The following is a 12,771-nucleotide window of genomic DNA, read 5'->3' as shown; positions in this document are numbered from 1 at the left end:
CAGACAGAGAGAAAGGCTTAATCAACTCAGCTTGTCACGCTGATCATTTATTTACTTTACTTACTTCGACGCTTTCCTTTGTGCATTGCGTTTAATAAGCCCTAATCGGTATAAAAATAATACACGGAAGTAGTCTACATGGTTGAGAATGTAATATGTAAAAATTGGTTCAAGTTAGGTCGAAGATTCACTGTTGACCTGAAAAAATGAAGTAGCGAGGAAATCAACAATTTTGTTTTTATATAGTCCTGTAGTGTACGTAGTGAGGTTTACGACCGTTGATAAAATGAACCCCCTATATATTTAGAAAAATATTTCCATAGAAAACAATAAAAGGTGAGTCGAGTTCATTTCTAATCAATTTAAATTTTTTAAGTAACGTGCTAGGTGATATTTTTCCGTTTTCGTTATGAGATAACAGCTACGGAGAAGAGCACATTTCTGTTATGATTAATATAGAAAAATACTGCAAAGATTTCATAATTACAATTTGCCCTATGGATTTATTGAATTTCAAAGTCAAATTTATGTGCGCAACGATGTGTTCATATTTGTTTTTGCCTGGCCATTTGCTCCGTAATCGGGGCTCGATCGATGCAATTGCAGATAACGGCTAATTAAAGTCGAATTAAACTGATTTTTGTACATAAGTATGTATGTACGTAATGGAATTGTACTAAGCCTTAAACTAGCTGTGCATTGTGAGATAAGAATAAAGGGGGGCGTTGCTCAGCGTAAAGTGCTGTTAATGAGCATTTTTAAAAACATTCGACATTGGCGCCGCAGAAATATCAAACTTGCGCGTAAATGTAAATAAATTTGTATAGGGTATGCAAAAATTTGTAAGTGATTTATTTTACGTGATTTTTTGGAATAAATCGCATTATTTACAATGTTGTTGTAATAGTAATAGCGCTTATCGGCCACTTAATTAAATCATAAATCAACTTGTCGAATTGTTTTGGTTATTATGCCGTTAGATGATTGGCATAAACTTTCCAATTCACGCGATATTTTTATGGATCTGTCAAGATGGGGCCTTATCACTGTAAAACGAATTAGTTTGCATTTTATGTATTTTATAATGCGCGTGCGAGGTGCTGTTATATATGGGGTGCAATGTTGAGGTGGATTTTTTGTTTTGAATACATGTGTATATTGGACTGCGTCTCAAGCACGGTCGTTTTATGATCGAAAATTTTTTCGCGCTTATCATCCAATGCTCATTACTTTGCAGTCTCGCTTTTGATTACGCTTAAACTTGTATAGTTGCGCCTGTTTCATGTTAAGTTGTGTTCGTCTGTCGGACCCACATGATTTATACTCTTATATATGTATGTACATATGTGGGCATGGAGCTACTGATTATCACTTATACCACATGGACTGAAAAATTTATGGCCTGACCGTGAGATCGCTGCAAAAAAAGTCTACTCTAATCTCAGAATACTGATCTTAATATGAAAAACTCATGTTAGAACTTTGACACTACTGAATTGAGATTATGTCGAAAAATAAAGCCAAGAAGGGAGAAGAACGATAAGGACCATCAAATTATATTTGCTAATATACTTGTATAAGCATAATGACATGCAATTAGAGGGAAGGTAATATAAATGAAAATATTTGTTCAAAGATATGTTGCTGTTGTAGAGTTGAAAGTTCTCGGTTGCATAAAAGTGCTCTCCAATTACAAAACCTATTGTCGCGAGTACGCTCTGTACATAGAAGAGACACCGTTATGTAGTGATTGGGCGTGGTTAGTGTCCGATTTTCTGTGGTCGATGGTTGTGAATCATTATATTTTAAGTAAATATTATATAAGTACTATCAAAAGAAAGACTATAATTTTTGATGAGAAAACTACACTAATGCACTATTCAACGTGTACATTAATGATTAAATAATTTGTTTATTAATATAACTAAAAGATGATAAGAAATAAGTGGCTGACTCGTTTAACATTTAAGTGTTTGTAAGTCTGCACTTGCACTTTTGAAGTAGTTTCGTAACTTATCTACTGGATTATAGGGGCTTTTAAGTTTACCGTGTAAAAGCGCAAGAATGTTGTTCACCTCTTGGAAAATAGTCCTCTTCAGTGGCATTCTTTTATCATAATTGTTAAACGAACGTAACTAAAAGTTATTTTTAATTGCACTTGAGCGCGTTTTTCAGCCGTAGAAACATCAGCTGTGTATATGAAAACACCGTTTAACATAGAAATTACACTTGAGTTATAATATTGTCACTACCGGTTGATTAATAGAACATGAAATTCTTATTTTAACTGAACTTTCGATATTTTGCTGCAAGTTTGAGACTGAATGGAAGAATAGTATTATCGATCTACCTTTGATCCCGAGATTATTTTCTGCAATAATTTTTAGATTTTTCAGTGTAGTAATAAAGTAAATAAATACACAATAATCCCGATTTATAAAAACATAGAAACCATATTATTTTAATCCTTTAGTAACAATTCTTCTTAAAAAACTTATTATATTACGGGATTAACGAAACGCCTTAACAAATTTATTTTTAAAGTGAACTGAATCTGCAACGAAATTGCGTTACGCAACAAAATTCCATCACACTCCCAGCTCATTCGTAGAGCTCAAAACTCAATCAAATTTACAGGTAGAAATCTTGAAAGACTGTTTAATATATTGTAATCAATAATACTGATAAATAAATATCAGAGGATGTGCTTAATTTTCAAGGTCGCCACTTAGTTGATAATGGTATAAAAAAATTATCCGATAAAGAATCCCCATTGTATATACAAGTATGTATGTAAGTATGAGACTGAAGACGCTAAACGAAATTTACAGATTAAAATTTTAGAATGCTGTTCAAAATTTTGTATTCAATAAGACTGATAAGAAAATAAGGAAAGGCTAAGTTCAGCCATTACCGAACATTTCATGCTCTCGCAACTGGCCAGGTCAAAGCCTGAGAAAGTTCTTCATTAAAATAATCTGGAAGTCTATATACATATGTATGTCGTATAAAGTCAACTGGAAGTTGACATATCTCCCAGATAGACCGATATTTTCCGCAGAAAGTCGGCTATATGTACTGGTGTCCACATATTCGGATGTGGGGGCTTGAACAGTTATGGATATATGTATTGGTGCTAGACTTGTGTACTGGAAAGTGAAAAAATCATTTTGTAGTCCGATTGCGCCCATTTTCAGAATGTAACATGGGATCGTCAGGATAATATTATGTAACGAATTTAAGTTGAAAATGGGCAAGTAGATCGGGAGATATGCTATTTTACCAAAATATGAGCGGTGCCAAGCGCATCATCCCATTTTGGCCCCGTCCTGGGTGTGAAATTTAATGCCTCTGACGGATTTAGTTATTGATATATCGCACTTTTAGCAATTTTTAAGAAAGCCGTTATATGGTTAGGGGTGCCCCTACTACTGCAATCTCCTGTACCTAATTACAGTTTTATACTTGTTGTAGGCGATGCAGTGATCCGATTATGCCCATCTTTGAGCTTGTTCTGATTTGTTTGCTAAGGAACACATGTACCGAGTCAATTCTTACTCAAGTTATCGTTTGCACGGACGGACAGACAGACAGACAGTCACCTGAAATTCAATTTGTCTCATCATCCTAATAATTTATATATATGTATACGCTATATACATATATATTATATTAGTTTTAGGTGAAACAAACAACTGTGAACAAAACTATTATACTCTGTAGCAACATGTTGCAAGAGTACAGGTACATTAAGTCGCGAAATAATTAAACTTTCAATTTTCGTCGATATGAAAGATCAAGTCAAGATAATGTTGTCTTCCAAATTTTTCCATAAATTGGTTGAATATTTCCTTAGATACCTATATATAATTTTTCCTAAGGGTGAGCGGTTGTGGCTGTTGTTCAATTTTGGCACCGGGTCATATTTAGTGGACGGGATTATAATCCAATTTCAACTACATATTTTAACTTTGTCAAAGTGAAGATAAGATTTTTTCTGAAAAAATTCAGTTAGTTGATCTGATAGGAACCGGAATCGCACCGCATGTTCAAAATTTTCAAACTACAGATGCCTCTTCCGAATCGTTGTATCAAATTACAGTTTTTTTATACTATTCTAGAGCTTAGTTAAAGCACTTCATAAGTTTTGGGTTAGTGCCGTTTTATAGACGTGTCAATGTTTTTATTCCGTCCACCTACAATACCAGCAAGTTACAGTTTGCAAAGATGGACGAATGGATGATCCTGATCAATTATTTATAAAATACTCTTTATCTAACTCGATAAGTTTCAGGTGATACAAACAACTTTTAGATGAACATAACCATTATACTCTGTAGCAAGAGTATAAAACGAATGTATAAAAAGCTGAAATCGCAATTTTTTGATTATTTGCCTTCAATAGAAAGACCGAAAGATCTTTAAGAATAAGAGCTTTGATCCGCTTCAAAGCTTTGGGTGTGCCATAAGGGTCTTTGTCCTAAAGATATCCATGAACAAACATCATGTTTCTTCCAACAAATATTTGTTTGGTTCCTATAGCCATTAGCCTTGAAGTATTTACATCTTTACAACTTAATTTAAAAACGTTTTTTTCTTTTCGTCTCAATTCATTGTGTCTAAAATTCCTTGAACCCTATCACTTCATTTGTTGACCTATTTAAAATGTAAGTTGGAAAACCACGCACTTGAAATTTTTCCATCAACTTATTTTTTCATTACCATTATTGGTAGACATAAGATAATATTAAATAATAATCTTATCATATCTCAATTGTATTTGTCGATTCATCATTTAAAATTTTCTATAGAGATTTTATTTACAATAAATTGCAGTGCGTCATCAGAAATATTGCAAACATATCTCTTCAATTAAAGATCTAATGAGATAAGATTGCCAGGAAAAACACCTGAGAACCAATTCTAATGAAGAAAAACATTCCCTGTAGGTTTCGGTGAAGAGAATACTTATCACACACTTAATACTGAGTGGCAGAAAAGTTTCTGTAATATTAACGGTTATATTGTAATCCAATTAAGATTCATAAAAAATGCTCCCTGGTTGATATTTTCGATGAAGTAATATTTGTTTTCCATTACCTGATACTTGATAAAATACCCGCGTATGAATTGGAGGGCCACTTCTAAAGACCACTGAGTTGCAATCAGTGTTGCAGTTTTATCAGAAATTTAAAAATTCTCGTAGCTTCCATATTAGGTTTTCATATTTCATAGAGTAAAATTATTTTTTTGACTATACCACATTTTCAGACGGTCAAACTAGTTAAGGTAAAAGAATATTTGGATTAAAAAATCGCGAAACAAATCAAATCTGTTACGAGTATAAGATGATTCTTTTGGAACCAAGAGCTTGTATGGGAAAACTTTCTCATTTGACAGATATCTTGACACAAATTAATACCTAAAACAACATCATAACATTCGAGCAAACTTTTCAAAAATACAAACGGCTTTTTGATGAGTGGAATTTTTTTTGGTTCTTATATGTATTATGAATGGCACACCTTTCAGTTCAGACACATAAAAACACAAAATAAATCCGTATGATTTTTAGTTAGCCCTCTCCTTCAAACGGCGCGTTTATATTGATATATCTGCCGGATCATTATTATCATTGATAAGAAAAGTTTAAACGTGGTGAAAGAGCACCGAAGATTCTGACCGCAGTAGACGCCCAAACGAGGTTGTTACCTAGGAAAACAACAACAAAGTCCACAAAATAAAGTGATATTGTTCGAGGTAGCAGCCACTCTAGACATCATATCATCTACGGATATTTGGGTATGAGAAAGCTCTGTGCAAAGTGAAAATAGAAAGTTTTGTCAAATGAAGAAATGATCGCCGAAACTGATGCTTATACGGAGACGAAGAGCAAATCGCACTAGGATCAAACCTTGTCAAGTGGTCCATGAAAATTTCGCAAAATCCCCGGTTTTGAAAATTAGCAGTTCATTAGGTGAGGCAAAAGACGCATACCTCATGATATAAATATTTCGTCAAAATTTATTTATTTGTTAAAGTTGAAGGTTGAAATTTAGAACATGATAAAATTGTATATTTATTTTCTCAAGTAATATATTATGGATATTTTTGGACCGTCCATTTGTTTATATAATAAAATTTTGCATAACAGTTAATTCAACAATTGTTCTTCACGCTAAAAAACTGAAAGGTATGTGACAAAGCGCGGAAAACGTTGACCTTTAATAATCTGCAAAAAAATTTTTGTTCACTCATGCCATTCCAAAGATATTGGATTTTTTGTAACCCCTTCCGCTTTTAAAACACGCGGCAAATCGATCGATGCTAAGGGCGATACGTAAGCTTCCGACATGAAATGATACAGGAAAATAATCAATAGCTTTATCAGATTACTTGTTCAATAAATTATTGTCAATTATTAAGTACATACATACATATATACGAATGTGTGAACATATAGAATTAAAATAATGTATAATTTACATTTCTTTTAGTTACAAAAATGTGATAGAAAAGTTGGAGAGCTTTAATCAGTGTATCACACTTGAAGGGAACTAAGTATGTTGAATAAAAGTACGTATTTTGCCTCTTACGCATTTATAGCCGAGTTAACAACAGCGCGCCAGTCGTTTCTTCTTTTCGCTATATGGCGCCAATTGGATATTCCAAGCGAAGCTTGGTCCTTCTCTACCTGGTCCTTCCGGTGGAGTGGAGGTCTTCCTCTTCCTCTGCTTCCCCCGGCGGGTACTGCGTCGAAAACTTTTAGAGCTGAAGTGTTTTTGTCCATATGCGCGACATGACTTCGCCAGCGCAGCCGCTGTCTTTTAATTCGCTGAACTATGTCAATGTCGTCATATATCTCGTACAGCTCATCGTTCCATCGAATACGATATTCACTGTGGCCAACGCGCAAAGGACCATAAATCTTTCGCAGAACCTTTCTCTCGAAAACTCGCAACGTCGACTCATCTGTACCATGTAGCAGGATGGGAATAATGAGTGAGGACTTTACTTCTCAATTGCCTACTCAGTCCACAGAAGCGGACCTGCTAATGGTCAAACATTTGCAAGCTCAGACGGAGAATGTCAAAGTCGTCAATGGGTGCGGGGGGATTACGGACAATATGACAACAGTTATATTTGTATAAAAAACTCGGAGGCACATTTATGGAATTTGTACAATTTTATTGGCTTCCGGAATACCATACATTCATGAACAATATGTGCAACACATTCCCTTGATATTTTTATAATGATAGCTATCTTGATCACTTTTACTTTTAAATCATTACATGTCAGTAAGTAACTAATTTAAAATGGCTCTCGAACGTTTGCTAGCGAAGAGCCCGGAGAAGTCATTTTTGGTATCGTAAACATTTCGTAAACTTTACCCGCCTCTTTTGAGGTGTAGAGCTAACAATAAAATATATACTGTCAGTTCTTTAGTTCTAGTGTCTACACGAAAACAAAGACCTTTGGCAATAAGCTCATGTAAGCACCGACTTGCAATACGTATGTATGTATGTATAGCCATATCGCCTATTTTATGATATCATACTTTTAAGTGATTGATAATTTGAGCAATTTTAGAGTTTAGAAAAGACACAAAACAAGTAAATTAGTTGGATCACCTTTTAGTATGATATTATAACTACATACATATGTATATGTATACCAACAGGGTTTTAAATGTATACCATAATATGACTAGCTCTTAATATGATATTTAGGCTGTAGAGCACATTATTTCACTAATGTACCAGATTTCGCCAAATCAAAATTATACTTGTTAATCTCGTCACCGAAGAGATTTGAAACTAATCTTCTCGATATCCACCTGTGTGGCTCTGTTTTAGCGCCATCTGTTAGCAGTGGCGAAATTCATTACATTGTCACAGCTGCAGAGAAAAAAGTTTAAACAAACAAATAAATTAAAAGCAATGCAACTGAACTCATTTGGCTATCGACTTCCCAAATCAAAAAATGCGTCCGTTATTTCCATTATGTAGTATATATTTAAAACAATACGACTTTTATAACTTTTATTACAATCTTTTCTGTTAACATATGTATATTAAACGAAGAGCATTTTTATACTCTCGCAACAATGTTGTTAAGGAGAGTATTATAGTTTTATTCACATAACGGTTGTTTGTAAGTCCTAAAACTAAAAGAGTCAGATATAGGGTTATATATACCAAAGTGATCAGGGTGACGAGTAGAGTCGAAATCCGTCTGTACGTCCGTCCGTCCGTCCGTGCAAGCTGTAACTTGAGTAAAAATTGAGATATAATAATGAAACTTGGTACACGTATTCCTTGGCTCCATAAGAAGGTTAAGTTCTAAGATGGGCAAAATCGGCCCACTGCCACGCCCACAAAATGGCGGAAACCGAAAACCTATAAAGTGTCATAACTAAGCCATAAATAAAGATATTAAAGTGAAATTTGGCACAAGGGATCGCATTAGGGAGGGGCATATGTGGACGTAATTTTTTTGGAGAAGTGGGCGTGGCCCCGCCATCTACTAAGTTTTTTGTACATATTTCGGAAACTACTATAGCTATGTCAACCAAACTCTACAGGGTCGTTTTCTTTTGGCATTTCCATATACAGTTCAAAAATGGAAGAAATCGGATAATAACCACGCCCACCTCCCATACAAAGGTTATGTTGAAAATCACTAAAAGTGCGTTAACCGACTAACAAAAAAACGTCAGAAATACTAAATTTTACAAAAGAAATTGCAGAAGGAAGCTGCACCCAGGCTTTTTTCAAAAATTGAAAATGGGCGTGGCCTCGCCCACTTATGGACCAAAAACCATATCTCAGGAACTACTAGACCGATTTCAATGAAATTCGGTATATAAAATTTTCTTAACACCCTGATGACACGTACGAAATATGGGTGAAATCGGTTCACAACCACGCCTTCTTCCAATATAACGCTATTTCGAATTCCATCTGATGCCTTCTCTGTATAATATATGTATACATTAGGAACCAATGATGATAGCGGAATAAAACTTTCCACAAATACGGTATTTGAAAAATATGTAAATTACGGATAATGAAATCTCGATTATCACTTTATCATGCGAGAGTATAAAATGTTCGGTGACACCCGAACTTAGCCTTTCCTTACTTGTTTAATGTCAAAAACAGTTGGTATATAAATTTCCAACGGCAGTGAGGGTTCTATAGATTAGTGAATATATTAAATTTTATCTAATCATCTCAAAGTTCTAGTCGAAACATGGTATTATAGTTTTTAACTTCAACCGTCGAAAGTAATTTTGTAAAAGTCAACATACATACATTTGTTCAAAAGGTGTTCTGCAACATTTGTTATCTGCGACACCAACCAACATAATATATCGTTTAGTGGCGCCATCTGCTGGCCACTAGCGCCTGCCAATGAAAGGGAAGCAATGTAGAATTAAGAACATAGTATAATAAATGTAATTTTCGAGGCAGGTACTTTTTTACTTGGACGTGCTTACCTTTTTTATAGTTGAATATTAATATACAGTGGTACTCCAATATAACGAATGATGTAATGTTGGGACCGTTCGTTAAACTGAAATATTCGTTATATGGGAAACGAAAACTAAATTAATATTGGTACATATATGTTTAAAAATAACTATTTATTCATGAATTCATAAGCATTGGTTGAAATAAATTCATATACAATGGAAAATGCATACAATAAAATTAATAAAAGTTGAATTGTATAACAAAAATATGAGCATTATTCAACTGAAAAGAAATGTGTTATGCTCATTTGCTTTTGTGGGCGAGAAATTTTGAGATCCTGTGCTTGGTGTAGGCTTTTCAATAAAAATATTTTTTCCTGTTCTACGATGTTTTCTTCAGACTATTTGATACACTTCTCAAAGCAGTCGATAGCGTCAGTATGCTTTATTGGCGGCACAGCTACAACTACAGCGGTATCACCTTCCTCCTGTTCCGAAATTTCTATGGCCAGTTCATTTTCAGCACTCGGGTTCTCTTCTACAAGTACATTGTCTACACTGTTCCATGCTTCCAAATCATCTGTGTTGAAGGTTGCCTAAAATTTTATTTGAATATTAATTTAAATTATTTCTACAAATGCATAAGTTAAACCGTACCTGGGGAAACATTGTATGGATAAGAGAAAGTGTGCTCTCCATAACAGAAAGGTCTTCTCTGAATCGCAAATCTGCTAGAGGTATATTGTCCTCATCATCTTCATCGTCAGGTGCCGTTTTATTAATTAAAATGTTTTTCCAACACTTCTGAAGAACAACCCCTGAAACTTTTTCCCAAGCTGCAGCAATAAGTTGAACTGCATTGAAAAGGGTGAGGTCCTTTAACGCTGTGTTTATATTTTCTTTTTGCACTACACTGCTCAGTAAAGAATTTCGGTAAAATAATTTGGTGGGGCGAATCACGTTCTGGTCCATCGGTTGAATTAGAGCCGTTACATTCGGTGGCATAAACACTGTCCATATTTTTCCTTCTGGAGTCACCAAATCTTCTTCTGGTGGATGACTAGAAGCGTTATCCAGAAGTAATATTGCTCGCTTTGGTAGATTTCGACTTTCAAGAAAATCTTCAACCTATAATTAAAAGTATTATTAAGGAGTATTGAAGTGAAAATTGTTGTAATATACAAACCTGAAGCACGAATTTACTAAAAAACAGTTTTTAAGAATTTCGATATTCATCCACGCGGATTTTGAGTGCGCATAGTCCACGGCAAGTGTTTTGTTTTTAAAGGAACGAGGGTTTTTTGATTTTCCTATTACAAAAGGCTTTAATTTCATTGTTCCCGTTGCATTTGAACAGGCAAGAATTGTAACTCGATCCTTGGATATCTTTCGGCCAGGTGCTCTGCCTTCATTAGCGTGAACTAGAGTTTGGTTCGGCAACATCTTCCAGTAAAGTCCAATTTCATCAGCGTTGAAAACTGCATCAAGACTTATGTAATTTTTTACGATAATTTCATTTAATTTTTCTGTGAACGGTGGCACTAAATCAGCTTGGGAGGACAGTTTTTCGCCAGATTCTTTTAAAATTCGGATCCCAAGCCGTTTTTTAAATTTACAAAACCAACCACTACTTGCCTTAAAATTTTCATTGGGATATTTTGTATTATGAATTTGCACAGCTTTGGCTTTTAAAATATTGCTGTTAACCACTTATACCTATAAAGCCTTTTCTATCCTATGACATTCGCCTTTCTTTAACGATTGTCGTCTCAATGTGCCAGCATGTGTTCCTTTAACACTTCTTATCACTTTCCGGCAATTTTTTAAAATTGTGCAAACACTCGATTTTGGAATACCATATTTCAAAGAGATTTCTTTCAGGGTTTTCCCCTTTTTATTGTCGTCAATTATTTTTAATTTGTCACCCAAGCAAAGCCGTTTTCGAATTGAAGGCATTTTTAAATAATTTATGCGATATCCTCACTTTACCACTTTGAACTCACAACTGATATTTCGCGCAATGAAGCGTGCATAAAAAATAAATAGAATTCTTTAAAAAATAGCTCAATAATAACAAGAACTAACGGGTATTTAACTGCCTGCATTGTTTTTTGTTGTAATACAACCAAAACCAAATACAAACGCCATACATTCGTAATATCGAGTTCATCCAATGTTCAGCTTTCGTTATATAGAGTCATCAATGTATTGAAAAACAGCGTTCGTTATATTAAACATTCGTTATATCGGCGTTCGTTATACTGGAGCACCACTGTATAATCATGGGGAAATATTCGTCGAGCTCATTTCTATTAAGAAGTTAACATAATACCTCAGTCCTTTTTTACGCGACCCTTTACGCTATTTCACTTTAACGCGGTTATTTTGCAGGGCAAATTCCTTTTTACGCTAATTTCACTTTAACGCGATTGGCTTTTTCGTTTTTGCTTGGTCTTAAACTTGCAGCAGAATTGAAAATTATTTTGTAGCAAATGATACCGATGCCGAACGCACGAATTCTTCAAAAATAATTGAGTCTCTGCATGTTAAGATATAAAGAACTACATACATCAGAATTTATTAGGTCCAAAAGAAGCATTCAAACAAAATTAACGGAATTTATGGTGCAAACTCAGTCGGAGATGCTAAGTCAATCAGAACATCAATCCATAGTTCTTACTATTGACTCTGATACAAATTTAGTGATATCTGCGTCGGCCATCAAAATAAGCGGCTAAGAATAATTTAAACTACGGATAATGACAGTGATTAAACAGAATTCAACGAAGTTTTCATAATAAATCTACCATATTTTCTATTTTCTTCTCTTATATATGGTTTTTGTTTTGTATTTTTTATTTTGTTATGAATGAATAAATTATAAGTCTGAAATTTGAAACTTTACCGTATTGTTTTTAATATTTTTTGCGCGTATATTTTGTTATACGCGATATTTTTTATATTCGATCCAATTCGTCAGTTACATTGAAACTAACCATTTTATTGCCGAGTTTGATTTACGATTAGTGGCAGCACCAAAATCGCGTAAAAAGGACTGAGTGTACAGGTATACTGAATGATCATATAATCGTTTGTGATGACTGAGGGCAGTAAAAGCACTGATTGTCGCCAGTTTTATTGAAATAGCCTACAGACTACAACAAACCGTAAATACAAAGCAAGGAAGTGTTATGAGGTTTACAATTTGTCAAACAACATTGAATTTCACCTGAACTGATTTTTCCAGCAATTTTGGGTGATATAGCTTAGTGGTTTGGTGGTACAAAAAT

The 12,771-nt window shown here is 34.3% G+C and overlaps 1 protein-coding gene across 1 annotated transcript; it reads right to left on the bottom strand.

Moving 5' to 3' along the window:
- Window positions 1–9,882: 9,882 nt before the first annotated feature.
- LOC120773558 (jerky protein homolog-like) lies at window positions 9,883–10,486 on the bottom strand. Its single transcript, XM_040102523.1, has 2 exons — window positions 10,139–10,486; window positions 9,883–10,077 (listed from the first exon to the last, which is right to left on the bottom strand). The coding sequence occupies exons 1-2, from the start codon at window positions 10,484–10,486 to the stop codon at window positions 9,883–9,885; spliced, it is 543 nt and encodes a 180-aa protein (XP_039958457.1).
- Between the last annotated feature and the right edge of the window lie 2,285 nt (window positions 10,487–12,771).

The sequence above is a fragment of the Bactrocera tryoni genome, chromosome 4, assembly GCF_016617805.1.
Source record: "Bactrocera tryoni isolate S06 chromosome 4, CSIRO_BtryS06_freeze2, whole genome shotgun sequence".
Lineage (NCBI taxonomy): Eukaryota > Metazoa > Arthropoda > Insecta > Diptera > Tephritidae > Bactrocera > Bactrocera tryoni.
Note: the sequence above shows the minus strand (reverse complement) of the source record. Positions and strands in the feature narration are given on the sequence as shown.